General features: G+C 41.1%; 1 protein-coding gene across 8 annotated transcripts in view; it reads left to right on the top strand.

Annotated features, from left to right (window-relative positions):
* LOC103179939 (zinc finger protein 385D) overlaps positions 1-24,938 on the top strand; it is a 165,713-nt gene that overhangs the window by 79,463 nt on the left and 61,312 nt on the right. For 7 of the 8 annotated variants that reach the window (XM_007895476.2, XM_007895479.2, XM_007895480.2 and 4 more), the window contains exon 3: positions 1,759-1,869. The exons of the other annotated variant lie outside the window; for it this stretch is intronic. In XM_007895476.2, the coding sequence (XP_007893667.1) occupies positions 1,759-1,869 (111 nt within the window). The remainder of the gene's footprint in view (positions 1-1,758; positions 1,870-24,938) is intronic. 8 annotated transcript variants of the gene reach the window in all.

Here is a 24,938-nt window from a genome sequence, read left to right as displayed (position 1 = left end):
GTTCTCAGCTTTCAGAAGCAGGAGTAAAAGCTAAGTTCTGAGTCACAATTCGGCAAACGCTAAAATATAGATCTCACATGATTACAAGATTGATTTGGGTGAAGAAGGCCCTTTGGGCCATCTAATCTCATCCCATCAGAATACCTGCCCTACCATCTCCCATCACAGCATCAGGCTGTTTTTTTCAAAAAAATGAGTCCAGTGTCCCAGCCTCAATCACTCTTCCTGACAATCTGTTCCAGCCATTAATTACCCTTTGAGTAAAGAAAAACATTGCAGTGTCTGCCCTGAAATTGTTCTTTGCATCTCTAAAGCTATGTACTCTTGTTCTACTGTCTGTCTTGGTGCATCCTAAAGTATTATAATGAGTTTACTTTTCCAATCCCATTTAAAATTTGTTACCCCTCTATGAGGTCCCCTTCGATCATCTTGTCTCAAGACTGAAGAACCCAGCTGTCTAATCATTGGTCATAGCCTGGGTCAAAAGAAAAGTGTTGCTGCAATTTTTCCACGGAATCCGCTACAAACACCCTCCTCCACTGAAAACCTATAAAATGCAGTGTACTTCACCCCGGGCCTCTTGCTTGATGCTACTTTGGGCGGAGAAAGCTCTGGACCCGCGTGCATGGTGCTGCGCGAGCGGGAAATGGGCTTTGCTTGCCTCAAGGCCCCACTGTTGAGATTGTCTGTGTGTCTCTCCTCTGTATGTGTGATGATGGCCCTCAAGAGGCAGGAGGTGGTGACCTCCTGGAGCTCCGCGGTCAGGACGCTGGCAAGCTTGGCAAGGAATTTTGGGTGTTGTCAGAACTCCAGGCCTTCATATGTAGTGCAGGGTGGAAACAGACCATTATTTCTTCATGTTTATTTTTTATTAATAAAGTGAAATGTCCTTTCAATAACCCCAATTAACTCTCCACAAATTTGTCAGCTTTCCCCACAATTTTGGCAAATATTTCCACAATTTTCTATTGATTCTGGTCATAGCTCATTCCTCTAATAATGAGGATTATCCTTGTTCTCCTCTGCCCTGCCTCTAGGGCCTGAGCAGCCCCTTAACCAGAATGGGAGAATAGACTAGGAGGTATTTAATCTACACACAAGCCTCCACATATCTTAATTCCCTCTCTACACTTGACTATGTAAGACTCTCTTAGGAATCCAAAAGTAATATTAAAGTCAAATGAGAGAATGGAGAAGAAAAGACAATGGGGAAAAGGTATGTAAAATGCTCACATTTTAATTGCTATTTTAAAATTGTTCTTAACAAGGTTGACATTGCATACGACCATACATCATGCTACTTGCAGGAACCACTTGGATCCATATCTGGAGCAGAGTTCATGTAAATTGATATGATGTACCTTTGGTTACCAACAGGAGTTGCTATTCGCAAGTTTTCTTGCAAAGGTAATGTTTTAAATAATCTTTGCATTTGATATTGCTCTTTTATCACGTCATCAAAGCATTTCAAAGGACTTCACAGGATTTTACTGTGAGGTGTAGTGGCTGTGTCTTTTTGTGGGCGAATGCGGCAGCCAATTTCCGCACATCAGTGTCCCACAAACAGCAATGAATGAGCAGTTTTATCTCTCTAATTGAAAAGTGTAATGGGATCTTTAATGTCCACCTGAACAGGCACAGACAGGACCTCAGTTTAAATGTTTTAGACCCCAGTACAATGAACAAAGAGCAATTCAGACTGTGATGTCTGAAGGAGACAGAGATATAATTGAATTAATTTCTTGTTCTTTTTCACAGATGGACCCAGTTCAGAAAGCAGTGATAAATCACACGTTTGGGGTTCCTCTTCCTCCAAGAAGAAAACAAGTAATTTCATGCAACATCTGCCAGCTGAGGTTTAATTCTGATGTGAGTGTACAAGGGATAGGGATACATTCAAGTCCACAACTCAATACTGCAGATATCTCCATAAAACACAATGGTGCACTTTGGTGACAGAAAAGCGGAAATACTTGAGCAACTATTAGCTATTGCAAAATGAATGCATTACACTGGCATTGAAGCACTAATCCACATGACCATCTTTCTGGATTGTGCTATGTGCATTTGTTTTACAGCTGATAGCTAGTTTTATATTAGTTACTAATTGTTCTAGTCATTTTGTAGCAAAGGACTGTTATTGGATATGTTGCTTTAGTTTTCTATAGAAAAGCAACGTTAAAATCCTGAATGCCGTATTCAGGTTTGGGTCCCTGAAAGAAACAGATTCTGACATACTCTCAATACCAATTACTTTGCGGATGAAGAATCTTTTGACCCATTCAGAATCGTGTCTTAGCCATCAATCACAGTCTGTCATGGATGAGCAGAAGGTCTGATTTGTTGTTCAGACCCACCGGTGCGAAAAATGTTGCACCTGGAGGCTTAAGAAAACATCCTAAAATGAAGGATGCCGCAGTGCCAGGCTTTGTGCAATGCACACCAGTCAGCAGTATAAGTGTATTCTACCTGCAAAGCAGTTTCAAACACAGGCTTTTTTGACCAGGTCTCCCACTTACCAAAGATCATATACTGCTAAGTTTTAAAGGCTTCTGACAAAACTGATGTCACAGGTGAATTGCTTTAATCGCTCACAATGGTTTGTTCCTCTTGTAAAGAGGCAAATGTGTTCCCCAAAAAAATCAGGCAAAATTGTTTTTGTCACAGTGTGCCTGTGACACAATGGTGCATTTTGATGTGTGCTGGACTTATGCACGTTTTTGTAAGTGGTCCCTTGCCAATGTTTCCTTGTAAAAGTCTATATGGTTTTAAATTGTAAATTTAAGATCAGACAAACTGTGATTTGATTGAAGTCAACAATGCTAAAAAGACGCATTGTTCTATAAGAAGAGTTGTGCTATACAGTTAGTAGCAATTTGTTTGCTTTCCATGTCAAACTGACGCTAACATTTTCATGTATATCTCAGGTTTAACTGACATTGATTTAATATCGAGTCCTCTTCCCAATAGCATTTCCTGGAGAAGCTATTGGATAGTGTTTGTTGCAGTATGGGTCTGGTTTTACTGAAGCAGTTGCAAAGATAACTTTGAAATGTAAAACAAAGTAACTTGAAAAGGTTCTGTGCTGTCCATTTGCCCATGCTGATATGTGCTAACCTTGTTAAAGAACCAGTCATAGCCTGGCTGTTTGATATCTTAAACAAATAAACAGAATTCACCACTCATTAGTGAAGCTCTCTCTATATGCGTACTGTATGTCGAGAGTTCTTTTACTGGTGCTCCACCCTGGGAAATAATAAATTCACAGTAAATTAATCTGTTCACATCCAGTATAACTGCAGTTATATTACTCACTCTCAGTATAAGTGCAGTCATATTACTAACTCCCAGTATAAGTGTAGTTATTTTACTCACTCCCAGTATAAGTGCAGTTATATTACTCACTCCTAGTATAACTCTAGTTTTATTACTCACTAGTATCCACCCTATTTTCCGCACTTCTGCCCTCACCCCTTCCCCCCCATCCCGGAACTGTGATAGGGTCCCCTTAGTCCTCACCTACCACCCCACCAGCCTCAATATTTAGCACGTCATTCTCCGACATTTCCAGCACCTCCAGCATGACTCATCCACCAAACATATTTCCCTCCCCTCCCCTCTCAACAACAACAACAACAACAACAAGATTCCATTTATAGAGCGCCTTTCACGTCAGGAGGACGTCCTAAGGCGCTGCACAGTTGGGTCATGACCCGAGCAGGGGGGAAATGGTCAGGGTGAGGGGAGGGAAGGGAGGGAGAGAGGAGGGGGGAAATGGTCAGGGTGAGGGGAGGGAAGGGAGGGAGCGAGGAGGAGGAAGAGAGTCGAGAGGGGAGCTGAAGGCACGGTCAAAGAGAAAGGTTTTGAGACCGGCCTTGAAGGAGGAAAGGGAGGAAGCAAGGCGAAGGCACTGGGGATGGAGTTCCAGAGCCTGGGGGCTGAGAGGCTGAAGGCCCGACCACCGATAGTAGGGCGGTTGGGGCGGGGGACGTGGAGCAGACCGGAGCCAGAGGAACGGAGGGTACGGGCAGGTAGGTAGGGGGATAGTAGGTTGGAGAGGTAGGAGGGAGCAAGGCCGTGAATGGCCTTGTAGGTGAGGATGAGGATCTTGAAATCAATCCTCTGGGGGATGGGGAGCCAGTGGAGGCATCTCCGCATTACGAAGGGATCATTCCCTCCAGGATTCCTTAGTTCATTCCGCCATCAGCACTACCACTGCTCTTCTTCCCCTGGCACCTTCCCATGCCAGCGCAGGAGATGTAATACCTGCCCTTTCACCTCCTCCCAGACCACTATTCAAGGCCCCAAACACAGCTTCCATGTAAGACAGCGGTTTACATGTACTACCATCAATGTAGTATACTGTATCCGCTGCTCACGGTGTGTCTCTATATTGGGGAGACTAAGTGCAGATTGGGTGACCGATTTGCAGAACACCTCCGTTCTGTACTCAAGGTCAACCCTGATCTTCCGGTCTCCTGCCATTTTAACTCACACTCCCATTCACAGTCTGACCTCTCCATCCATGGTCTCCTACGCTGTTCCAATGAACGAAAGCTTGAGGAACAGCATCTTGTCTATCTGCTGGGGACCCTACAGCCCTCTGGCCTCAATATCGATTTCAGCCACTTCAGACCATAACAGCTCACCTTTCCCCCTCCCCCTTTTTCTGTTACCAGAAGAGTTATCTTCTGTTATCATTACAGTCATCACCCCAGACACTCTTTGTCTCGCTCTGGTATGTTGCCTGTTCTCCACTATTAACACCTCTTCTCTCCAGTATTGTTTCAACCCACCACCCCCTTTTGTTTTATAATAATAATAATCCTTGCATTTGATATAGCGCTTTTCACGTCTTCTAGACATCTCAAAGCCTTTCACAGAATATGGTGTAAAGTGAATTGACTGTATATTTGTGGGCGAAACCCGGCAACCAATTGCGCACAGCGGTGTCCCACAAACAGTCGTGGATTGAAAATGACCAATGTATTATTGTTTTGTTTTGGAGGGGTTATTATTAGGAGTGTGGAGTAAGGAAACTTGCCCAAGGTTTCACCCTGCCTGGAATTGAACCCAGGTGTCAGTCTCCTATTATGTTTAGTCCGGTTAGATGAAAAGTTCTGACGAAGAGTCGTGGCCCTGAAATATTGACTCACTTTCCTTTCTCCATAGATGTTGCCTGACCTGCTGAGTGTTCCCAGCTCTCCCTGTTTTTGAACCATATCCTAACAGTTGTGCAGATGTATATCTAAATCAACCACAATCATGTTAATGGGAAACAAAATGAAGCTGGTATCTGGTTAAAATCAACCCCTTTAAATTCTGCATCATGAGTTGAAAGTTACTTGGGTGAAATTCCATTCAGCGTCATGCCTTCAGCAATGAATGACTATAATAGGAAATCTAATTAAAGTCTAACAGTGCCAAAGGTATTGTGCATGATACTGAATGGAATTTCATCCAATTCTGACCATGTGGTCATGAGCAGCACATTTGTTAATTTCAGAAAGGAGATAACAACTTAAACTGATGTGTCTGATCACTGAAGTGTCAGAATTCAGTGTGTGGCTTATCCTTCATGTGTACACAGCCATCAGGCCCTGGATTGCTCAATGGCATTTATCTGAGTAATTTGAAAGCTGATCATTATGTGTAACCACAAATTGGCATTAATGAAATATATCTGAGTATTTATGGGATTCAGAGCATTTCTTCTTAGAGGTTAAAAATACCTCATAATCAATAAGTAGATACATCAGACATAAGATGAATGTTAGTATTTTTCGTTCCTGCTGTCTGGTGGAGCCTGACAAGCTGATCGCTGTGTAAATCAGTCGTGGTGCTGCAATGGATCAGTGTGAGTGTGAATAGTTTGTGAAAGAGTCTAATGTTCTCTTTATATTGCCTGTTTAATGGAAATCCACGTAAATCTTCACAGCATTTTGTTACCAGACGTGAAGGAAATATGGCAATTCAACCAGTGTGAATGGGTCTGGAGTCCTTCTCCTGACATTACCTGTATCATAACAGCTTGAGTTGATATAGCACCCTTCATGTAAAATTATATCTCAGAGTACTTCACAATGGTGGGGTTGGCTGCTGACCAAGAAGGAAGAGGTAACCATAGGTGCAGTTGAATAGGTAGATTTTGAGGTGGTACTTAAAGATAGATAGAGTTGGGACAAGGCAGAGGGATAGAGGGATATAAGCATAATGGGCGTGAATCTAACTGAGCCCCATTGAGGTATCTCAAGGCTTTCAATAGATGACCCAAGATCTTTCAATGGACTGTTTTTTAACGTTGCTAATTGTTAAAGAGCTGATTGTGTTGCTGGCTCTTTGGAACATTAACATTTTTCACACAGTGTCAAAGTTCTGGACAAGTGCTAAGCTGAGAGATACACAGCAATGTCGAGTGGGGAGTGCTGATCAGCTTTCTCCCCTACACTGTTTCCAGGACCCTAAACATAGCATCAGACTGCACTCTGCAGCTGGTGATGGACAGTTATAGCACAACTACGAATACAATATTTATCTAACAAGTGGATGCAGTGAGATCATCCGTGAGTGGTAAAATTAGGCCTGTGTTAAGCTTATTTGTTGTGCATACATGATCATGTGTTCTTCGACAGCTCTATGTTTTCTATTTATAACTTGGTGCCTGTTCTTTTACAAAGAAGAGAATTTGCCAAATCAAGATCAGGTTTCAAAAGAGAACAAGATAAATATCAAAAAGGGAGTAAGCTATGTGAGTATGGGCAAAGGGCAGGTGAATGAGGGCAGAGAGGATTGCTTTTTATAAGAGATACACAGACACAAGGGGCCAAATGGTCTAAATTTTTATGAAGCTGGACCATACTTTGGAAGAAAATGTTGTACCTTCAAAACTGCTACCTACCCCCAGGCTGCACACCTCTAGGGATATAGGACGAGGATAAGTATGTTCTCACAATGGAAAGCAGCTCAGTGACGCATTCACTGTATGTATCAGTGCGGCTGCCTTCTGGCTGGGACCCAACATGACGGCACTTCAGCAGACTGCCAGCCAGTGATGCCGTTTGTGATTTCTCCTGGCAGTCAGGCTAATAAATAAACATTTTGTTTTTAGCTGCTCTGTGGGGAGTGCCGTTTATTTCAAGGACTTTCAACTCAAACTATTGATCATGTTTAAGATATCTTTCTGCCTATTCAAAATAGATGTAGATGATCACATTCTCTTGTTCCTGTGCTCAGAAACAAGTTCCCACTTTATAGAATGAAAGCCTTGGTTGTAAGAGTGGTTCAATATCCTGGTAATTTTGTCTGTTTACTTATAAGGCTAGGAAGAGATTTCAGTTTTTCATTTGGGTAGTGGGGGAGTCTGCACTGGACCCATAATTCCACCAACTTTTAGCCTGTAAGACTTTTTTGTCTTAACCTTGTGGAAAAGTCTTAAATTCAGCATTAATTTGGAGGCTGGTTTTCTTAATTCTTAAAGCAAAAGACTTCAAATTAAGATAAAATGTAAGAATTTTCCACAATTCGACATGATTTTAAGACAAATTCGTCTCACGGGCGGAGACGTGATGGAGTTTAAGTTCGTAGAACAAGAAATTCAGCAGTGAACATTGCGAGTTCGACACAGATGAAACTGCAATCTGAGCTTGGTTGCCCCCCCTTAGGAAATGTTTAGCTGCTAGAGATAGAGGATAGGCAGAGTTTCTGACAATCAGGGCTGCAAATGCTGCAGCTGACCGGGTGAAAATGAACCATGTTAATTAAAACATCATTAAAGTTTTAGCCAGTCAATATCTGAAGATAACGATTAGGCTGTGGGTGTGATCTGCTCTGACCTGCTCTGTCTTGAATCTCCCCCCTCCCCACCACACCATCCCTACACTCCATCACAACTGTTATTCTCCAAAATCAGCCTGGAATTAGCTGGGATTCTGTCTTATCTCAACAAGAACAAAAGACTGAGTACAGCTGGTATTCCGATAACTAGTAGACCACGTACAGCACGAGAAGCTTTGGGCCCATCCGTTGGGGCAGAGTGGAGAGATTTGGGTGTCACAGTCTCTGGGCAGGTGATGCCTTTGTTATCGGTAGGGCAGAATTTTCACTAATGGACTAATTAACATTTTAATGCGCAGGTTCAGTTTGCACCCCAGTATGTTTAGCTTTGGCTAAGTGCAAATTTCATCCGCTAATCTGCTCCTGACGTTTGTGCAATGAGTTGCACACCCCAAAGTGCCAACGTTGAAGGAATAACAGCAGTACACATGCATGCATGGTGGTACTACTCGGTTCATGTGAAAGTTTTCCGCTACAACTGCGACATGTGGGACTGAAAACAAAAACTGAACTCGCTGCAGGATGTGGTTGTACATTGCATCAGTGCGAGGTAGGCCATTTTACAATATTGGTTGCAAAGGCCAATCAATAAGATAAACATGGCACTTGTTTGTCAAATTGAGCATGAGATTGGGCAAAGTGAACCCGGTGTGTGAAGACAACGCACTTGAGAGAAATGACTGATTAGCATGCTATTAGCATGCTTTCTATTCTTAAAACAGACATAATGAAAAGATAGTGAGTGATATGCCTGTATTGTACAGACTGCTTGTGCTGGAGAAGGAAATTCTGGGATGTTTTGGTGTCTCAGCTGCCAATTACTCTCTCCTGGCAAGATTCTTATCGTCACAGTACTGCAGGAGGAAGCACTTTGTTTGACAGGCAGTCTGGCATGATTTCAGGAACCATAACACATCTGTTTGCTGGTCTCCCACTCACAAATCTGTGTCTGAGATTATTATAGTATCGGAAAAATCATCCAGAGAGTCCAGAAAACTGAAACATGGAGTGAAAGGCAATACGTTACAATGAAGATAAGACAAGTAACACAGGTGATATGTCATAAATTGTGAAATTTCTGCCTGATGTAGATTTAATACAAAATACTTACCATTGTTCTTTCAGGCAACAAAGACTATTTCTTCAATTTAAGAGGCCTAAAGTATCACTTTTTAATCAAGGTTCCAGCACAGAAACTTCCAAAGCTTATCCAAAGTCAAATGTTTTATAAAATGATTGGCTTCCTGCTCTGTCAAAACTCAGTTCTGAATCTGATCTTCTGTGACTTCCACACACAGAAGAACTGACCTGACATTGAAAGGGATCAGTACTGAATTGACCGGTCACATACCATGCCCTCGTGCCATCATTTGTAAATATTGCAATGAGGTCACAATATTTGCAGAATACACAAACCCCATTACAACTCTTCTTGGTGAATGCCAAAAGCCAAATCATTTTAGCATAGTTTCAAAATTGGACAGGGGCAAAATTCATCTGACAATCAGACACATCTCTTACTCTCCGCTTCCAACACCTGGTTATAGAGTGAATGTCAAACGTATTCTTATCACAGTGGCATCAGCGACTGACCTGCTCTGTCTTGACTCCGTAAAAGCCTTTTGAATCAAAAATTATATAGCTTAAAACTGACAACCAGAGCCACCAATTCATTGGTAACCATGGTGACTGCACGAAAAATAGAGGGAACCAAGAAGCTAATGTTAGTGAGCAACTTAGGGAAATTAACATCAGTAAAGAATTAGTACTGGGGAAACTGTTGGGATTGAAAAATAACAAATCCCCTGGATCTGATGGCCTGCATCCTAGGGTTTTAAAGGAGGTGGCTGCTGAGATAGTGGATGCCTTGTTTTTCATCTTCCAAAATTCCCTGGATTCTGGAATAGTTCCCATTGATTGGAAGATCACAAACGTAACAACATATTTAAGAAGGGTGGGAGAGAGAAGATGGGGAACTATAAACCAGTTAGTCTGACATCGGTGATAGGGAAAATTCTAGAATCCTTAATTAGGGACGTCTTTGTGGGGCACTTAGAAAATCATAACATGATTAGGCAGAGTCAACATGGCTTTACAAAAGGGAAGTCATGCTTAACGAATCTTTTAGAGCTTTTTGAGGATGTAACTAATTGTGGGTGATTTTAACCTGCACATAGACTGGGACAACCAAATTGGGAAAGGTAACATAGAAGAGGAGTTTATAGAATGTATTAGAGATAACTTTCTAGATCAATATGCTGAGGAGCCAACCAGGGAACAAGCCATATTATACCTTGTTTTGTGTAATGAAACAGGGCTGATCAGCAAACTGGAACTTAAGGCTCCTCTAGTGCAAAGCGATCATAATATGATGGAATTTAGCGTTAAGTTAGAGAGGGAAGTAGTTAAGTCTGAAGCAAAAGTCTTCAATTTAAATCGAGCCAACTTTGCTGATATGAGAGAGGATTTAGCCAGAATAAACTGGGAGACTAAACTTAAAGATTTGACGGTAGACCAGCAATGGCAGACATTCAAGGAGATAGTGCAAAATTCCCAACGAGCACATATTCCTTTGAGGAATAAGAAGGCCATGGGAAAGGTGGTGCAGCCATGGCTAACTAGAGCAGTTAGGGAAAGTATCAAATCAAAAGAAAAAGCCTATAAAACAGCGAAGATGAGTAGTAAACCCGAGGATTGGGAGAACTTTAGGGAACAACAGAGGAGGACCAAAAAATTGATCAAGAGGAAGAAAATAGATTACGAGGGCAAACTAGCAAAGAACATAAAAACAGACTCCAAGAGTTTTTACAAATATATAAAGAGGAAAAGGCTAGCGAGGGTGAATGTGGGTCCATTACAGGCAGAGACCGGAGGAATTATAATAGGGGACAAAGACATGGCAGAGTCATTAAACAAGTATTTTTCTACAGTCTTCACCGTAGAAGACACTGGAAACATACCAAAAATAGAGGACCAAGAAGACAATGTTAGCGAGCAACTTAGGGAGATTAACATTAGTAAAGAGATGGTTCTAGGTAAATTGTCGGGTCTTAAAACCGATAAATCCCCTGGACCGGATGGCCTGCATCCGAGAGTTTTAAAGGAGGTGGCTACTGAGATAGTGGATGGCATGTCTATAATCTTCCAAAAGTCTGTGGATACTGGAAAAGTTCCCATTGATTGGAAGATTGCAAACGTAACTCCACTATTTAAGAAGGGTGGGAGAGAAAATAGGGAAAACTATAGACCAGTTAGTTTGACGTCAGTTGTAGGGAAAATTCTTGAGTCCTTAATAAAAGACGTAGTTATGGGATACCTGGAAGACCATAAAAAGATTAGGCAGAGTCAACATGGCTTTACAAAAGGGAAGTCATGCTTGACTAACCTTTTAGAATTTTTTGAGGATGTATCCAGCAGGTTGGATAAGGGGGAACCAGTAGATGTGGTATATTTGGATTTTAGGAAGGCATTTGACAAGGTGCCACACAAAAGGCTGTTACTCAAGATCAAGGCCCACGGGATTAATGGGAAAATATTAACATGGATAGAAGAGTGGCTATCGGGTAGAAAGCAGAGAGTAGTGATAAACGGATCATTCTCGAATTGGCAGGATGTAACTAGTGGAGTGCCACAAGGATCAGTGCTTGGGCCTCAGCTATTTACCATTTACATCAATGATCTGGACGAGGACATTGAATGTAATGTGTCTAAATTCGCAGATGATACTAAACTAGGTAGCAGAGTGAGCTCTCAGGATGATGCAAAAAGATTGCAACAAGATATAGATAGGCTAGGGGAGTGGGCAAGTAGGTGGCAGATGGAATTCAATGTTAGCAAGTGTGAAATTATTCACATAGGTAGCAAGAATAAAAGAACAGATTATTTTCTGGAAGGGGAGAAGTTAGATAGTGTTAGTATTCAAAGGGATTTGGGTGTCCTTGTACACCAGTCCCAAAAAGTTAGTTTGTAGGTGCAGCAAGCAACTAAGAAGGCGAACGGCATGTTAGTGTTCATTTCGAAAGGTTTAGAATATAAGAGTAGGGGTGCAGCGTCGATTCATGAGGTCAGTTCCTGGGTTGAGGGGACTGACCTATGAGGATAGGCTGAATAAACTAGGGCTGTATTCTCTAGAGCACAGAAGAATTAGGGGAGATCTTATTGAAACATATAAGATTCTTAAAGGGCTGGATAACGTAGACACAGAAGGACTGTTTCCCCTGGTAGGAGAATCTATAACCAGGGGTCACAGTCTTAAAATTAAGGGTCAGCCTCTTAGAACAGAGTTGAGGAAACATTTCTTCACTCAGAGGGTACTGAACTTATGGAATTCACTACCCCAAAAGGCTGTAGATGCTCAGTCCTTGAACATTTTCAAGGCTGAGACTGATAGATTCTTGAAAAATAGAGGGATTAGGGGATATGGGGATAGGGCAGGTAATCAGAATTAGGTGAGAAGGTCATTCTTATTGAATGGCGGAGCAGGCACGAAGGGCCGAATGGCCTACTCCTGCTCCTAATTCTTTTGTTCTTATGTTCTTATGTTCTAACAAGCAGGTTAGATAGGGGGGAATCAGTTGATGTAGTATATTTAGATTTTCACAAGGCATTCAACAGGGTGCCACATAAGAGGCTGCTACACAAGATTAGGGCCCATGGAATTAAAGGCAATATATTAGCATGGATCGAAGAGTGGCTAACGGGAAGAATACAGAGAGTAGGGATAAACGGGTCCTTCTCAGATTGGCGGGATGTGACTGGTGGAGTGCCACAGGATCAGTGCTTGGGCCTCAACTATTTACAATCTATATCAAAGATCTAGATGAGGACATAGAACTTAAAATATCTAAATTTGCGGATGATACTAAGCTAGGTGGGAGAGTAAGCTCTGAGGATGACACAAAAAGATTGCAAAGGGATATAGATACGCTGGTTGAGTGGGCAAGAAGGTGGCAGATGAAATATAATGTGGAGAAGTGTGAAGTTATTCACCTAGGTAGTAAAAACAGAAAAAAATATTATTTTCTAGAGGGGAAGAGACTAGATAGTGTTAGGAATTTGTGTGTCCCTTGTTCACCAGTCACAAAAACTTAGTATGCAGGTACAGCAAGCAACTAGGAAGACTAATGGCATGTTGGCATTTATTGCAAAAGGGTTAGAGTACAAGAGTAGGGAAGTCTTGCTGCAACTGCATAGGACCTTGGCGAGACCGCACCTAGAATATCGTGTGCAGTTTTGGTCTCCTTATTTAAGAAAGGACGTACTCGCCTGAGAGGGGGTGCAGCGTAGATTCACTAGGTTAGTTCCTGGGATGAGGGGTTTGACCTCTGAGGAGAGGTTGAGTAAACTAGGCCTATATTCCCTAGAATATAGAAGAATTAGGGGTGATCTTATAGAAACATATAAGATTCTTATCGAGCTTGACAGAGTAGATAGTGTGAGACTGTTTCCCCTGGTAGGAGAATCTAGAACTAGGGGTCACAGTTTTAAGATTAAGGACAGCCCTTTCGAACAGAGTTGAGAAAACACTTCTTCACTCAGAGGGTAGTGAATTTATGGAATTCTCTACCCTAGAAGGCTGTAGATGCTCAGTCCTTGAACGTATTCAAGACTGAGATTGATAGATTTCTAAAGGATAGAGGGATTAAGGGATATGGGGATAAGGCGGCCAGATGGAGTTAGGTTAGAAGATCAGCCATGATCTTATTGAATGGCTGGGCAGGCTCAAAGGGCCAAATGGCATACTCCTGTTCCTAATTCCTATGTTCATAGGTTGCAAATATTTTGTCATCACTATACTTACACAATAAAATGAGGAAGTCCACAATTGCATGGAATGCTAGGCAGTTCCTGGAGGTTCGATAGACATTTAAATGCACTTTGTTTTCCGTTCATATTTTTTGGTAATAGGAACTGCAACATAAAACAATATTAATGTCACTTTTACATTGTACTTGAACGCAGGTGTACTTTATAAATCATTGTTTACTGTCTTGTGTTTTCTTCACACATCAAACTCTCAAGCACAGGCTGTTCAGCAACAATCTGTCCAGTGGCATCAGCGACTGACCTGCTCTGTCTTGACTCAGTAAAAGCCTTTTAAATCAAAAATGATATAGCTTAAAACTGACAACCAGGGCCACCAATTCATTGGTAACTATGGTGACTGCAGTTAATGCCACAGGCCCAGAGAAAGCAGAAGACTACATTTATCTATTGCCTGTCACTGGAATATTTGTTGAGATTGTTCTTGCATGCATCCTCACAGCTGCTTAGAGTTAGCTGGAGGCTTCCTTGTCTCTAAGTCACTGCCTGCCGACAACACAGGGTTTGGTAGAAAGGAAGGAATTTCTGAGAACATGGTTTTCTGACAACATGGAATCTCCTTTCTTCAGAAAATATGCAGTACATCAAAAGTTCCCCTGTTCCTCGTTACTATGAAGTACCAAAAGGATTGACTACTACTTAGACTGCTTTGCAGAATGCATTATATTAACTTTTTGCTTTTAGCGCAGCTACATTCTTCTGTCTGGTGAGCTTTCCAGAGACCAAATTACAGCTGGATTCTTATCCAGTAATAGACCTTTAAATCCTAGTGATTAGAAATGACATAAAGCATGAAGGCAGCTAATCCAGTAACACTGTGATCATCTCTTTTATCAGATGTTGAAATGAGATCAAGTCTCGGAAAGGATTAGGTAACCTGATATTATAAACACTTGTGAGAAGACAATGCAGAGTTCTAAGTAAAACCTTAAACAAATTTTTTTTAACAAAACAAGTGAAAACAAAGGAGGTTTGAATGAGAAGGTTCCATCAGACTGGAAGCAAGCAGATATTTTTCCCATATTCATAAAAGGTGACAAACTATACTTGACCCATGAGCGTGACCTCAATAATTGGAAAAATTAACGAAAGGAAATGGAAGATTACCTATATAAGAATAATTTTGTAATTGACAGCCAACGCAGGTTGTGAAAGATTAGGTCTTGTCTGGACAATCTCATAGAAGGTCTTGTCATCTTTTTTGAGGAGATGGCAGTCCAATAAGATATAATGTACCTAGACTTCCAAAAGGTGTTTGACGAAGTACCTCATGAAGTTTCCTTCACAAACTGTGGTCACTGGGTATCAAGAGCAAGACATGGTATTAAACAAAGTTCCTCGGGGTCTTGGACTGGGACCCTCTTGCTCCTTGTATATATTAATGACCTGGATTGGCAGATTCCTTGTAAGAAAGTTAAGTTTGCAGATGACACCAAATTGGATGCGCCTGTAAAATCAGAAATGGCTGGAAAGGCCCTCCAAACAAAGCTTGATAGGGTATGCACATGGGCTAATAACTGGCAAATGAAGTTTGATACAGACAAATGCAGGTACTACATATAGGATCCAAGAATAGCAAAGACAAGTACTCCATGGATGGACTAGAATTTTCGAAGGGTGACGCTGAAAGAAATCTAGAGGTATTAGTTGACTCATTGCTCACTATGTCAAAATAGTGTGAGGCAGCAATAAACAAGCAAACAGGATGCTGGGCCAGATTGTTACATCAATTGAGTTTGGATCCCCAGACATCAATCTCAGGCTATACATTGCTCTGGTCAGGCCACACCTAGAGTACTGCATATAGTTCTGGTCACCACCACATGCAGGGCTGCCCAGGCAAAAGAGGCAATGCAGAGTAGAGCAAAGGAGATGATCCTCAATGTGAGAGGAATAACAATAATAATAATAATCCTTGCATTTGATATAGCGCTTTTCACGTCGGGAGGACGTCCCAAAGTGCTTCACAGAACACACCGTAAAGTGAATTGACTGTATTTGTGGATGAACGCGGCAGCCAATTGCGCACAGCAATGTCCCACAAACAGTCGTAGATTGAAAATGACCAATTTATTATTGTTTTGGGTTTTGGAGGGATTATTATTAGGCGTGTGGAGTAAGGAAACTTGCCCAAGGTTTCGCCCTGCCTGGAATTGAACTCAGGTCTCTCGCTTGCAAAGCGAGTGCTCTAACCACTGAGCTACAGAACTCCACAAATGGCTTTGGAATGGAATGGGCTTTGAGCAACAATTAGACAAGTTAGGGTTCTTCAGTCTTGGGAGAAGACGACTCAAAGGGGACCTCATCAAGCTATATAAACATTTAAATAGGTTTGAAAATGTAAACCCACTTTAGAGTGTACCACAACAATCGTACAAGAGGAGATCAGTTTAGAGTTGCAAAGGGTAATTTCAGGTCATATACCAGGAAGTCTTCTCTTTACTTAGAGGGTGATTAACAACTGGAACAGATTTCCAAGAAGGGTGGTTGAGAACAGAACACTGGACTTATTTAAAAAACACAGTTTGCTGCTGTGATGGGGAACAGTAGGGCAGCATTCTGGATGGATGAGCTGAAGGGCCTTTTTCATCCAAACTAATCTTGTGATTTTGTGACATCAACCTAATCAATGAAATTTTATCTTTAATAAACACCATGGGATATCCTACAAGCCCTTTAAAGCAGGTTAAATGTATATAGATTTGCATTAAAGTTCAAGTGATGTTTTGGGAGAGGGGAGAGTAACTGGGCTGAAATACAGTATCACACCAAAATACCTTGTCTGAAACTTACTTGAGAGGAGATTTTGTGTGTTAAAGTTAAGGATGAAAATGTGGATTTGGTGACATAATTGGCAAACTGCACAGTATTAGCTGGTTAAATTCCAACATAATCTCCGGCATACTTTGGGTTGCTCTTGTCAACTGTGTCTAATACTTTCTGGGATTAAAAAAGCAGGGGGGGGGCCCTCTGGGAGATGGTGCAGATTCCATTCTGGATGCCATTGTAAACAAGGCTTTGTGGTTGTTGGAACGGGAGGGGTAATTGCTTCCAAAAAATTGGCATTCAATCTTTAGGAATTCCTAAATTTAAATCCCATGTTGGATCCCCACGTTTGAGCCAGATCAGAATCCCCTGATTGGGGTGTGAACAAAGACAGACTCACTGGCTATGGCACTCAATTTATTTTTGGTCAGTGGGAATTTGACACATGTAGATACATGATTGTCAGTGCAGCAAAGTAGTAGGACAGTCACACGTTAATTTTATTTGGCCGGCTTCATGTTTGACACTTGCAATAACCCATCACCATGCTTTACAGAATGCAAATCAAACTGAAATGTCTACTTATGTATGCCAGCTACAAATGGAAATTTCCCTGTGTCTGAAATCAAATGCGCATTCTCTCCCTGGAGTGACACATCCTGCTTACCTAATTCTGGAGAGTATTAGGTGCAGGTTGGCAAAAGCCACTGGAACAATGCTGATGTTTAACCAATTAAAACCACATAGCTTGCAAATAAAATCACTGGCAAGTTTCCCACTGCTTTTCCAGCTAAGACCACCGTACCTTTTAGGGCCTTTACTTAACCGGTTCTAAAAACATGCCTCTTGAAAATGGTAGTGTTCCTGGGTTTTTGCTGAAGGAATAGTAATAATAATAATAGTACCTTGTAACATCAATTGCACCTCATTCAAGGAATCCTGTGTACGGCACACTGACTCATGAACCCTCAGCTCTGATGCAAGTGCACCTTGGACTTCAAGATGGTGCATGGATATAATGCATTTCAGCTTTCTCATTTTTATGGAGGGGATGGTAACTGGGTCTCCTTGGGCTGAGTTGGCTCCAAGGCGATGTGCTGGACAATGGAATGTCACAGTTGAGTCATTCCTGTGTCGTGATCTAGTTTCTGAGCCAGGCATGTCTGTTGTACTCCAAAGAATTGCTAATGACACGCAAGCCAGCCTGGTTCCTTGGAAGGATTTGTATGGAGAGATGGTCGCTGGGGCAGGGATTCTGCCCACTCAGCTCCAGTTAGTAGGAAGCTTGCCAGTCTATGATCTCAATAGCAAGCTTTACAGTTTTAGCTGGTTGAACTTTAGGACTATGATTTGTTTCTCTTTTTTTTGCTTGGTTTTCTGGTGAATTCAATAAAGAATCCATCCAGCAATTGTAACTGCGAATTCAAGTCGCTAATGGCACAGAAACTTCTGGTATGCAAATGCTGCATTTTCGAATCTATTATCAGGATGCAGATATGAAATTTATCAAACTGTGGAACATAGGAACCGAAAATACTGGCTGACCCCTGCCTATATTGCAATGTTTGATGATCCCTTGACAGAGCCGCAATACAGACCTAATGAATTCTGAGCAGTGTGTCTTTCTCAAGTGCATGAAGGGGTGAATTTAAGAATGTATTTTTTGTAAAGAAATATTATATGAAGTTATGGAGTTAAATATTGACATGATTATCATGACTTAAACAGGAATTAAGTAGTGTTTGGTGGCAAAACTTGACTGAAGATCAGTATTTCATTCCTACCAAGAGAGTTTTCATTAGGCCAGATTGTTATATCTGGGGAGAAGCATGATACATCTCATGTAACATATGAAACATTACCATGCTGACAATTACACCCAATAAAATAAACAATATCTTAAATTATGTGATCGTACATCGTACACAACACCTGTTGTGTGGACAGCCCATTCATTATACAAGGTGTGGTAGGGGGTAGAGTTTTATAGCCAAGCTTTAAGTTCTTAGGTCTTCCTGAGTGATGGGACAAACAAGGGAATTCACCACACTGTTGGGCACTGTCTATAAATAAACAAACAGTAATCCAGCTTGTGTTTGTTAACTTTACTATGATGTAACTGAGTTCAAATTAGCATCAGTGTCAGATGTATTTTAAAATAATAAAGGATTGTTGATAAGTAGTTAAAGACCATTTGATATACACCACATATGTGCTGCCTGCCAAAGAATTTATTTTTAATTCTGCTCCAAAAATAGCTCTCCCCAGAGTATCGCTGCACATCACACACTCTTGTTAGCTGTTTCCAGGTATTTTAAAGACAGAGCTACAATTTCACATGATTCAATATCACATCTGATATGAGCTGCTAAGGAATCAGTAGGAAAATAGATGTGACAGCTGACAGTGCCGGTATCAGTGATTTCAAAAATGCATTAACTCTTCTGCACCTATTCATGCAAAAGTACGCTCTTAAATCTATTTCAAGTGCAAATAAGAAAGAGTCTGCTATTGTAATAATATGCTTTCAGATTTGAAATGTGTTGGAAAAATCATGTCTCTTTCCAGGAAAGATAAGAGAACTGAACTGCTTATTCCAATAGTATAATCTTATAATCAGTTCAATGACACGGATACTCACTATGAGACTACTACTAATAATAATCCTTGCATTTGATATAGCGCCTTATCAAGTCTTCGAGACTTCTCAACGCGCTTCACAGAATATACTGTAAAGTGGAGTGACTCTGTATTTTGTGCGAAGCACGGCAGCCAATTGTGCACAATTGATGTCACCTGACTATGCATTGCTTGGTCAAAATTCTCTATCATGCAGCAGCGAGTATTTTTTAGGCAGTTCGAATTCCCAATACAGATTATGTTTTGGTGCATTTGCTGTTCTGTTCCTTTTCCTGTTCCTTAAGTGCTTTGAAATGTCCTCCCGACACCAAAGGCAACATATGAACCTGTACTGTACTGTATTTGTGCCTCCCCCAAACTGACTGCATTGTAGCATTTTCATTGAGCTCCAGTTCTCACTGCAAAAAAGACTGCAAAGTGGACCTGATGTGCTGCCCACATACTGCAAGATGTATTTTATTTCTTTAGAGTCAGAGCATTTAGCCCTGGCACTCCACGTCAAAAAATGGGTCAGCATTTTGCGATTGCTTTTACATTTTAAAAAATCAGTAACTGCAGGAGTAGTAACTGCAGCAGAAACTGCCATGTTACACAAGGTGATTTTCCCGATAATACTGCCGTGTAATTTTGGTGTATCAACTCAAAAACTTGGCACAAATCTATGCAAGTTTGCACTTTCTTTAGAACATGTATTTTACATGTATTTTGGGGCTTTTTACTAACTTTGGGTCAAAGTGATGACTGGATCTTAAAATAATCCTTGCATTTGATATATTTTATGGAGGCATTTGTTTCAAAGCACTTCACAGGATATACGGTAAAGTGTAGTGACTGTATTTCGTAGGCAAGCATGGCAGCCAATTTGGACACAGCAATATCTCACAAACAGCCATGAAGTGAGTGACCAGTTTTATCTGGGGGATGGTTGGCCAGGAAACCAGGAGAAGCTCCCTTCTGTTTTTGAGTAGTGCCATGGGATCTTAATGCCTATCTGAATAAACAATCAGAATCGCGGTTTAATGACTCATTCAAAGGATGGCATCACCAACAATACCCACACCCCCAGCATTGCATTGGAGTGTTAACCTAGACTATGTGAGTTCAACGTCCAATGTGACACCGAATAATCACCCGCAATACAACAACAATAACAAGATTATATTTGTATAGTGCCTTTCACGTCGGGAGGACGTTCCTAGCACTAAACTCCATACCCCCTGCGCACCAATCCTTGCCAGGCTCCACTGGCTCCCTATCAATGAATGGATCGATTTCAAGATCCTCACACTCAGCTTAAAGCCCCAGCATCTTCCTACCTCTCTGACCTGCTTACTCCCCAATCCACTACACGTCACTTCTGATTGACTGACTCTGGTCTCCTGTTTGTCCCTAGTGCTCTCCATTCCATCATCGGCAGCCGTTCTTTTCAGACACTACACCCTAAAACTGTGGAACACTCTCCTTCAATACCTCCGCCTTGTCCCCTCCTTTCCATCAGCAGGTCGCGCCTGAAGCCCTTCATCTTCAACCATGCCTACAGTCACCACTCCCCACCCACTGGCTCGGGTCAGACTCAGCCACTGTCATGCTGAGATGTTACTCTGTGTTGGGGCGCTATATAAGTGCAGGTTGTTGTTGATGAACTCACAAACATCTTACTCAGAGGTGAGAATGCTATCATCTGAGCCAGTGACACTTAATGCTAAATTGCTACCGACTGAGCTAGGCATTGTGACTGAGATGGGTTCATTCACTGCACACATGGTCATGGGAACTTATTTCATACTAACTGCACCTCAGTAATAAATTCTGATTCTGCAGCATGATGCTATCTGACTAATATGCCTCTTGGCTTAAAATGTTGTGGAAAGTAATACAAATAGGAAACAAAATCATGTGTCAGCATCAAATGCTACCAGATCAGTTTTGGTACAACTAGATGCAAAGTGAAGTTCTCTCTTATTCTCTGAGCCCATTTCCAGATATCATTCTGGATTTTCAGAGTGAGTCTGACAATTTAGTGCCAGTATTGTGAGCTGTTCTGTATAGTGGGTCTGAAAGCATTAGGAAGTGACTTGATTCTATCTAATCCTGAGAGAGTGTTTGCATCCCATCTGTCTGGACTGCATTTCAATTCTGTGCCACAGATGTAAAGGGGCAGCTGCACTCAGAGTCTGTTGGTCTACTCTAAGTCAGCGTTTCGATTGGGGTGGTGGTGAGGGAGAGTGAGAATACACTCCCAGTAATTCGATCGTGTCTACTATATTTGATTTAGATCACATGGAATGAGAAGATGTAATGTTTAAATCGATAATCCTCATATAAGACTAAAGATTAAATGTTCTTTATCTTGCCATAGTGGAACAAACTCCCGAGTTTGAGCACGTGAGAATAATGACTTACACTTATAATAGAACCTTTCAAGTAGGATGAAGACCGCAAGGTGCTTCGGAATAGGTGCAGACTGAGATGAACATAAACTTAAAGGGACATTGAGGTCTCTTGTGTGATATTCCCCAAAAAGGATGGGAAGCCCAAATTGTGACTTCTGTTAATTTGTGATATTCTCCAAATGGGTGTTTGTGATTTCCAAAAGGTAAAGTGGAAAAGAAAACAATAATAAAACACCCATCTCATTTGCTCCTGACACGAAAGGTGCTATACAAATGTAATTTGTTGTTGTTTGTTGTTGATAATGTTTGGAGATCGCAATTACCTATTTTACCCTAAATTAAAACAAAAGCCACAATTACGGCTTCCAACTTATTTTACAAATATCGTAAATTTGACCCTGATATGTCATCTGTGCAGGCAAAAAGATTAGGTTGAATATTGAAAAGGTGCTAATGGAGAAATATTTGGATGTTTTATCTCATTTGGAGATCAGGGAGTATCCATGCAGAGCTTTCTACCAGTAGTTCCCCTGATGGTCTGCGGGTAAATGCTTTGTGTATAAAGCATGTGGTACTGAGCCACACACACCAGAAAGATTCCAAGTCTAAGCCATTCATGAACCTCAGGAAGGGCAATAATGTCTCAGAATAATCTTGATTATTAGCACATAGTGCTTGCACTATCAACCATGCACCAAATCTCTGGAACTCCTTGCCTCAATCGTTCTCCTTGCCCCCTCTTTGCCCATCTTCAAATCACATCTGAAGAATTCAACTGTGCTTTGGGTCACCTCCCTTCTCCTTCCAGCTCACAGTCAAACCACATCGTTGTTAAGTGCTCCTAGACCCTACTCATGCGAATGGCGCTAAACAAAGTTGTTGTTGCTGTTGAATTAGGAAAGAAAAATAACAGCCAGTGTTCTTGCTTCTTAATGTTATCAGTGGCATAGTAGGTGTCTGTGGGGATATCAGCTGAGGACAATATTTGGTTTGGCTGTGATATTGCGCTCCCCTGGTGTACCATTTGAAAGGCCTTCTGACACTCGCTGTTTAAACTTGTACGTAAAGAATTGGCACTTGACTCAGGCAATGGAGAACTGTTGGTCCATAGAGCCAAACTCTGACATCAGACAACCCATTGAGGAGAAATAGAGTCCAGGGAGAAAAATTGAAATCTTATTGTAATGCATTGTTTATATCACTTTCAGCCGTAAAACGATTAGGAGTGGAGAAGAGGATTTATAGTTTTCATTCTTAGTTGCATTGGCCAGAGCTAAGAGCTCCATTCATGTGCAGAATTCATATTTACAGTATTTGTTTTTTTAATCTTATTGAAGAGACAGAACAAGCTCTTTGGTACTATTAAACAATGGTCTCTTGGAAACTCTTGAACTTCCACTTGGCAAAATAAATGCTTGGGTTCTCACTGATATTCTGGTAATTTAAATAGCCTCAAATAACTGGTTCAATTCTATTCACTGGAAAGCTGTGACTGTGATATCAAGGATTATTGGAATAGCCCATTGAACAAAACACGGTAGAAAATGTTCATGAAATAAATAGGCCTTTGGATCATGAACAAAAAATGAACAATAAAGTAATAATATTTGGCTATTGAATTACAGGTCACAACATTCCTCATTCAGCAGCTGGCTCCCGTGTTTCTGATTAATCTTTCTGGTCATAACTACCAATAGTGATCACAGATGGAGCAAAAAGAAATAGCACAAGGCAGCCCTGAATAAAGAATCTAAGAGAAAAACGAATGTTACAACCATTATGTTATTCGAACAGTAAATATGATAGCCCTGTAGTGTATCAGGCTTTAAATGACTCCCTTGAGTTCTTGGTGCTTTGTAAGTGTGCAGAAGCTATTAAATATAGAAGACACTCAGCAAAATAGACAGTTGGAAGTGTAATGTCGCATAAACAGAGAAAATAGAGTTTTAAAGGATGGTTAATAGATTTGGGGAATATGATCATTACTATTTACAACAGAATACAAATTTACATTTATATTGCACCTTTCATATTGGGAGGATGTGTCAAAGTGCTTAACAATGCTAGCTGGGTAGCTCTAAGTGTAAAGTTTATTGTTTTTCCATAATAATTTCTTGTGTTAATTACCACAAGAAATGTGTTAAGGAATGCTGCAAACTTCATCCTTAACTTTATGTTAGCTTACACTGAGTTGTTAACTAGGCGCAGTTCACTATGCTATTGTTTCCTGTAGCTTAGTGGTTAAAGCACTTACCTGCAAGCAAGAGGACCTGGGTTCGATTCCCGGGCAGGGCGAAACATTGCATGTTTCCTTACTCCAGATGCCTCTGTTTACTTAGCACAGAAACAGCCCATTCAACCCAACCAGTTTATGCGGTGTTGATGCTCCACAAGATTTTCCACCCCTTATTCCTCTCTCCTGTAACCCTCTATTCTCTTCTCTCTCATCTATAATAATAATATTATGTATGCATCAAAGAGGAGATACTACTATTGGCAGCATCACACAGATGCTTGTGTGCAAAATAATATCCCCTTGGGTTGTGGAAAGCAATTTAACCTCTCATGTCCTCAGTTGGTCACGCCTGGAAATCTGCACAGCTTTTATTTTATGTACTCGTGGTATCCAGCCATCTGGGCTTTGGAAGGTTAAAAATTGACTCTGCGCAAGATTGAAGTTCTAAATAAAAGTATCATCTTGTTTGGATACATCATAACAATTATAGACATGCAATGGCTAACAATAGCTTGATGTTATAATGGAGGATGGTAGGATAGGAGTTCAAATAGGCCAAGGTCCTTCTTCATTTAAATCTCTCTCATTACCTTGTGAACTCCACACTGCAATTTGCAATTCCCTGCAAGTCAGCAAGTATTATTTCTTTAGTAAAGAGGAATGCAACATCTGGAGGGTATCTTTTTTATTCCAAAATAATGCAAACCAGAAATAGTCAAAAATCACACTTCAATTGGAGTCCTATAGCTCAGTGGTTAGAGCACTCGCCTTGCAAGCGAGACACCTGGCTTCAATTCCAGGCAGGGCGAAACCTTGGGCAAGTTTCCTTACTCACACGCCTAATAATAATCCCTCCAAAACAAAACAATAATAAATTGGTCATTTTCAATCCACGACTGTTTGTGGGTCACTGCTGTGCGCAATTGGCTGCCGCGTTTCGCCTACAAATATACGGTCAATTCACTTTACAGCATATTCTGTGAAGCGCTTTGAGACGTCGAGAAGATGTGAAAATTGCTATATCAAATGCAAGAATCATATTACTATAATTGCTCGGCTCTTGCCCAAAATTAGCTAATCCTTGGTTTAATATTGCACCTGGGATTCACATGCAACTGCACAAGCCACATTATGACTTCATTGTGTTTACGATAAATGAGTGTTTTAGGCCAATTGGAGAATTGATCTGGAGCTGCTTGACTGAGGGAAACCTCAGTACCTACTGGATATTTTTGTATACTTGTTGG

Source organism: Callorhinchus milii, unplaced genomic scaffold (genome assembly GCF_018977255.1).
Source record: "Callorhinchus milii isolate IMCB2004 unplaced genomic scaffold, IMCB_Cmil_1.0 Scaffold2, whole genome shotgun sequence".
Classification (NCBI taxonomy): Eukaryota; Metazoa; Chordata; class Chondrichthyes; order Chimaeriformes; family Callorhinchidae; genus Callorhinchus; species Callorhinchus milii.
Note: the sequence above shows the minus strand (reverse complement) of the source record. Positions and strands in the feature narration are given on the sequence as shown.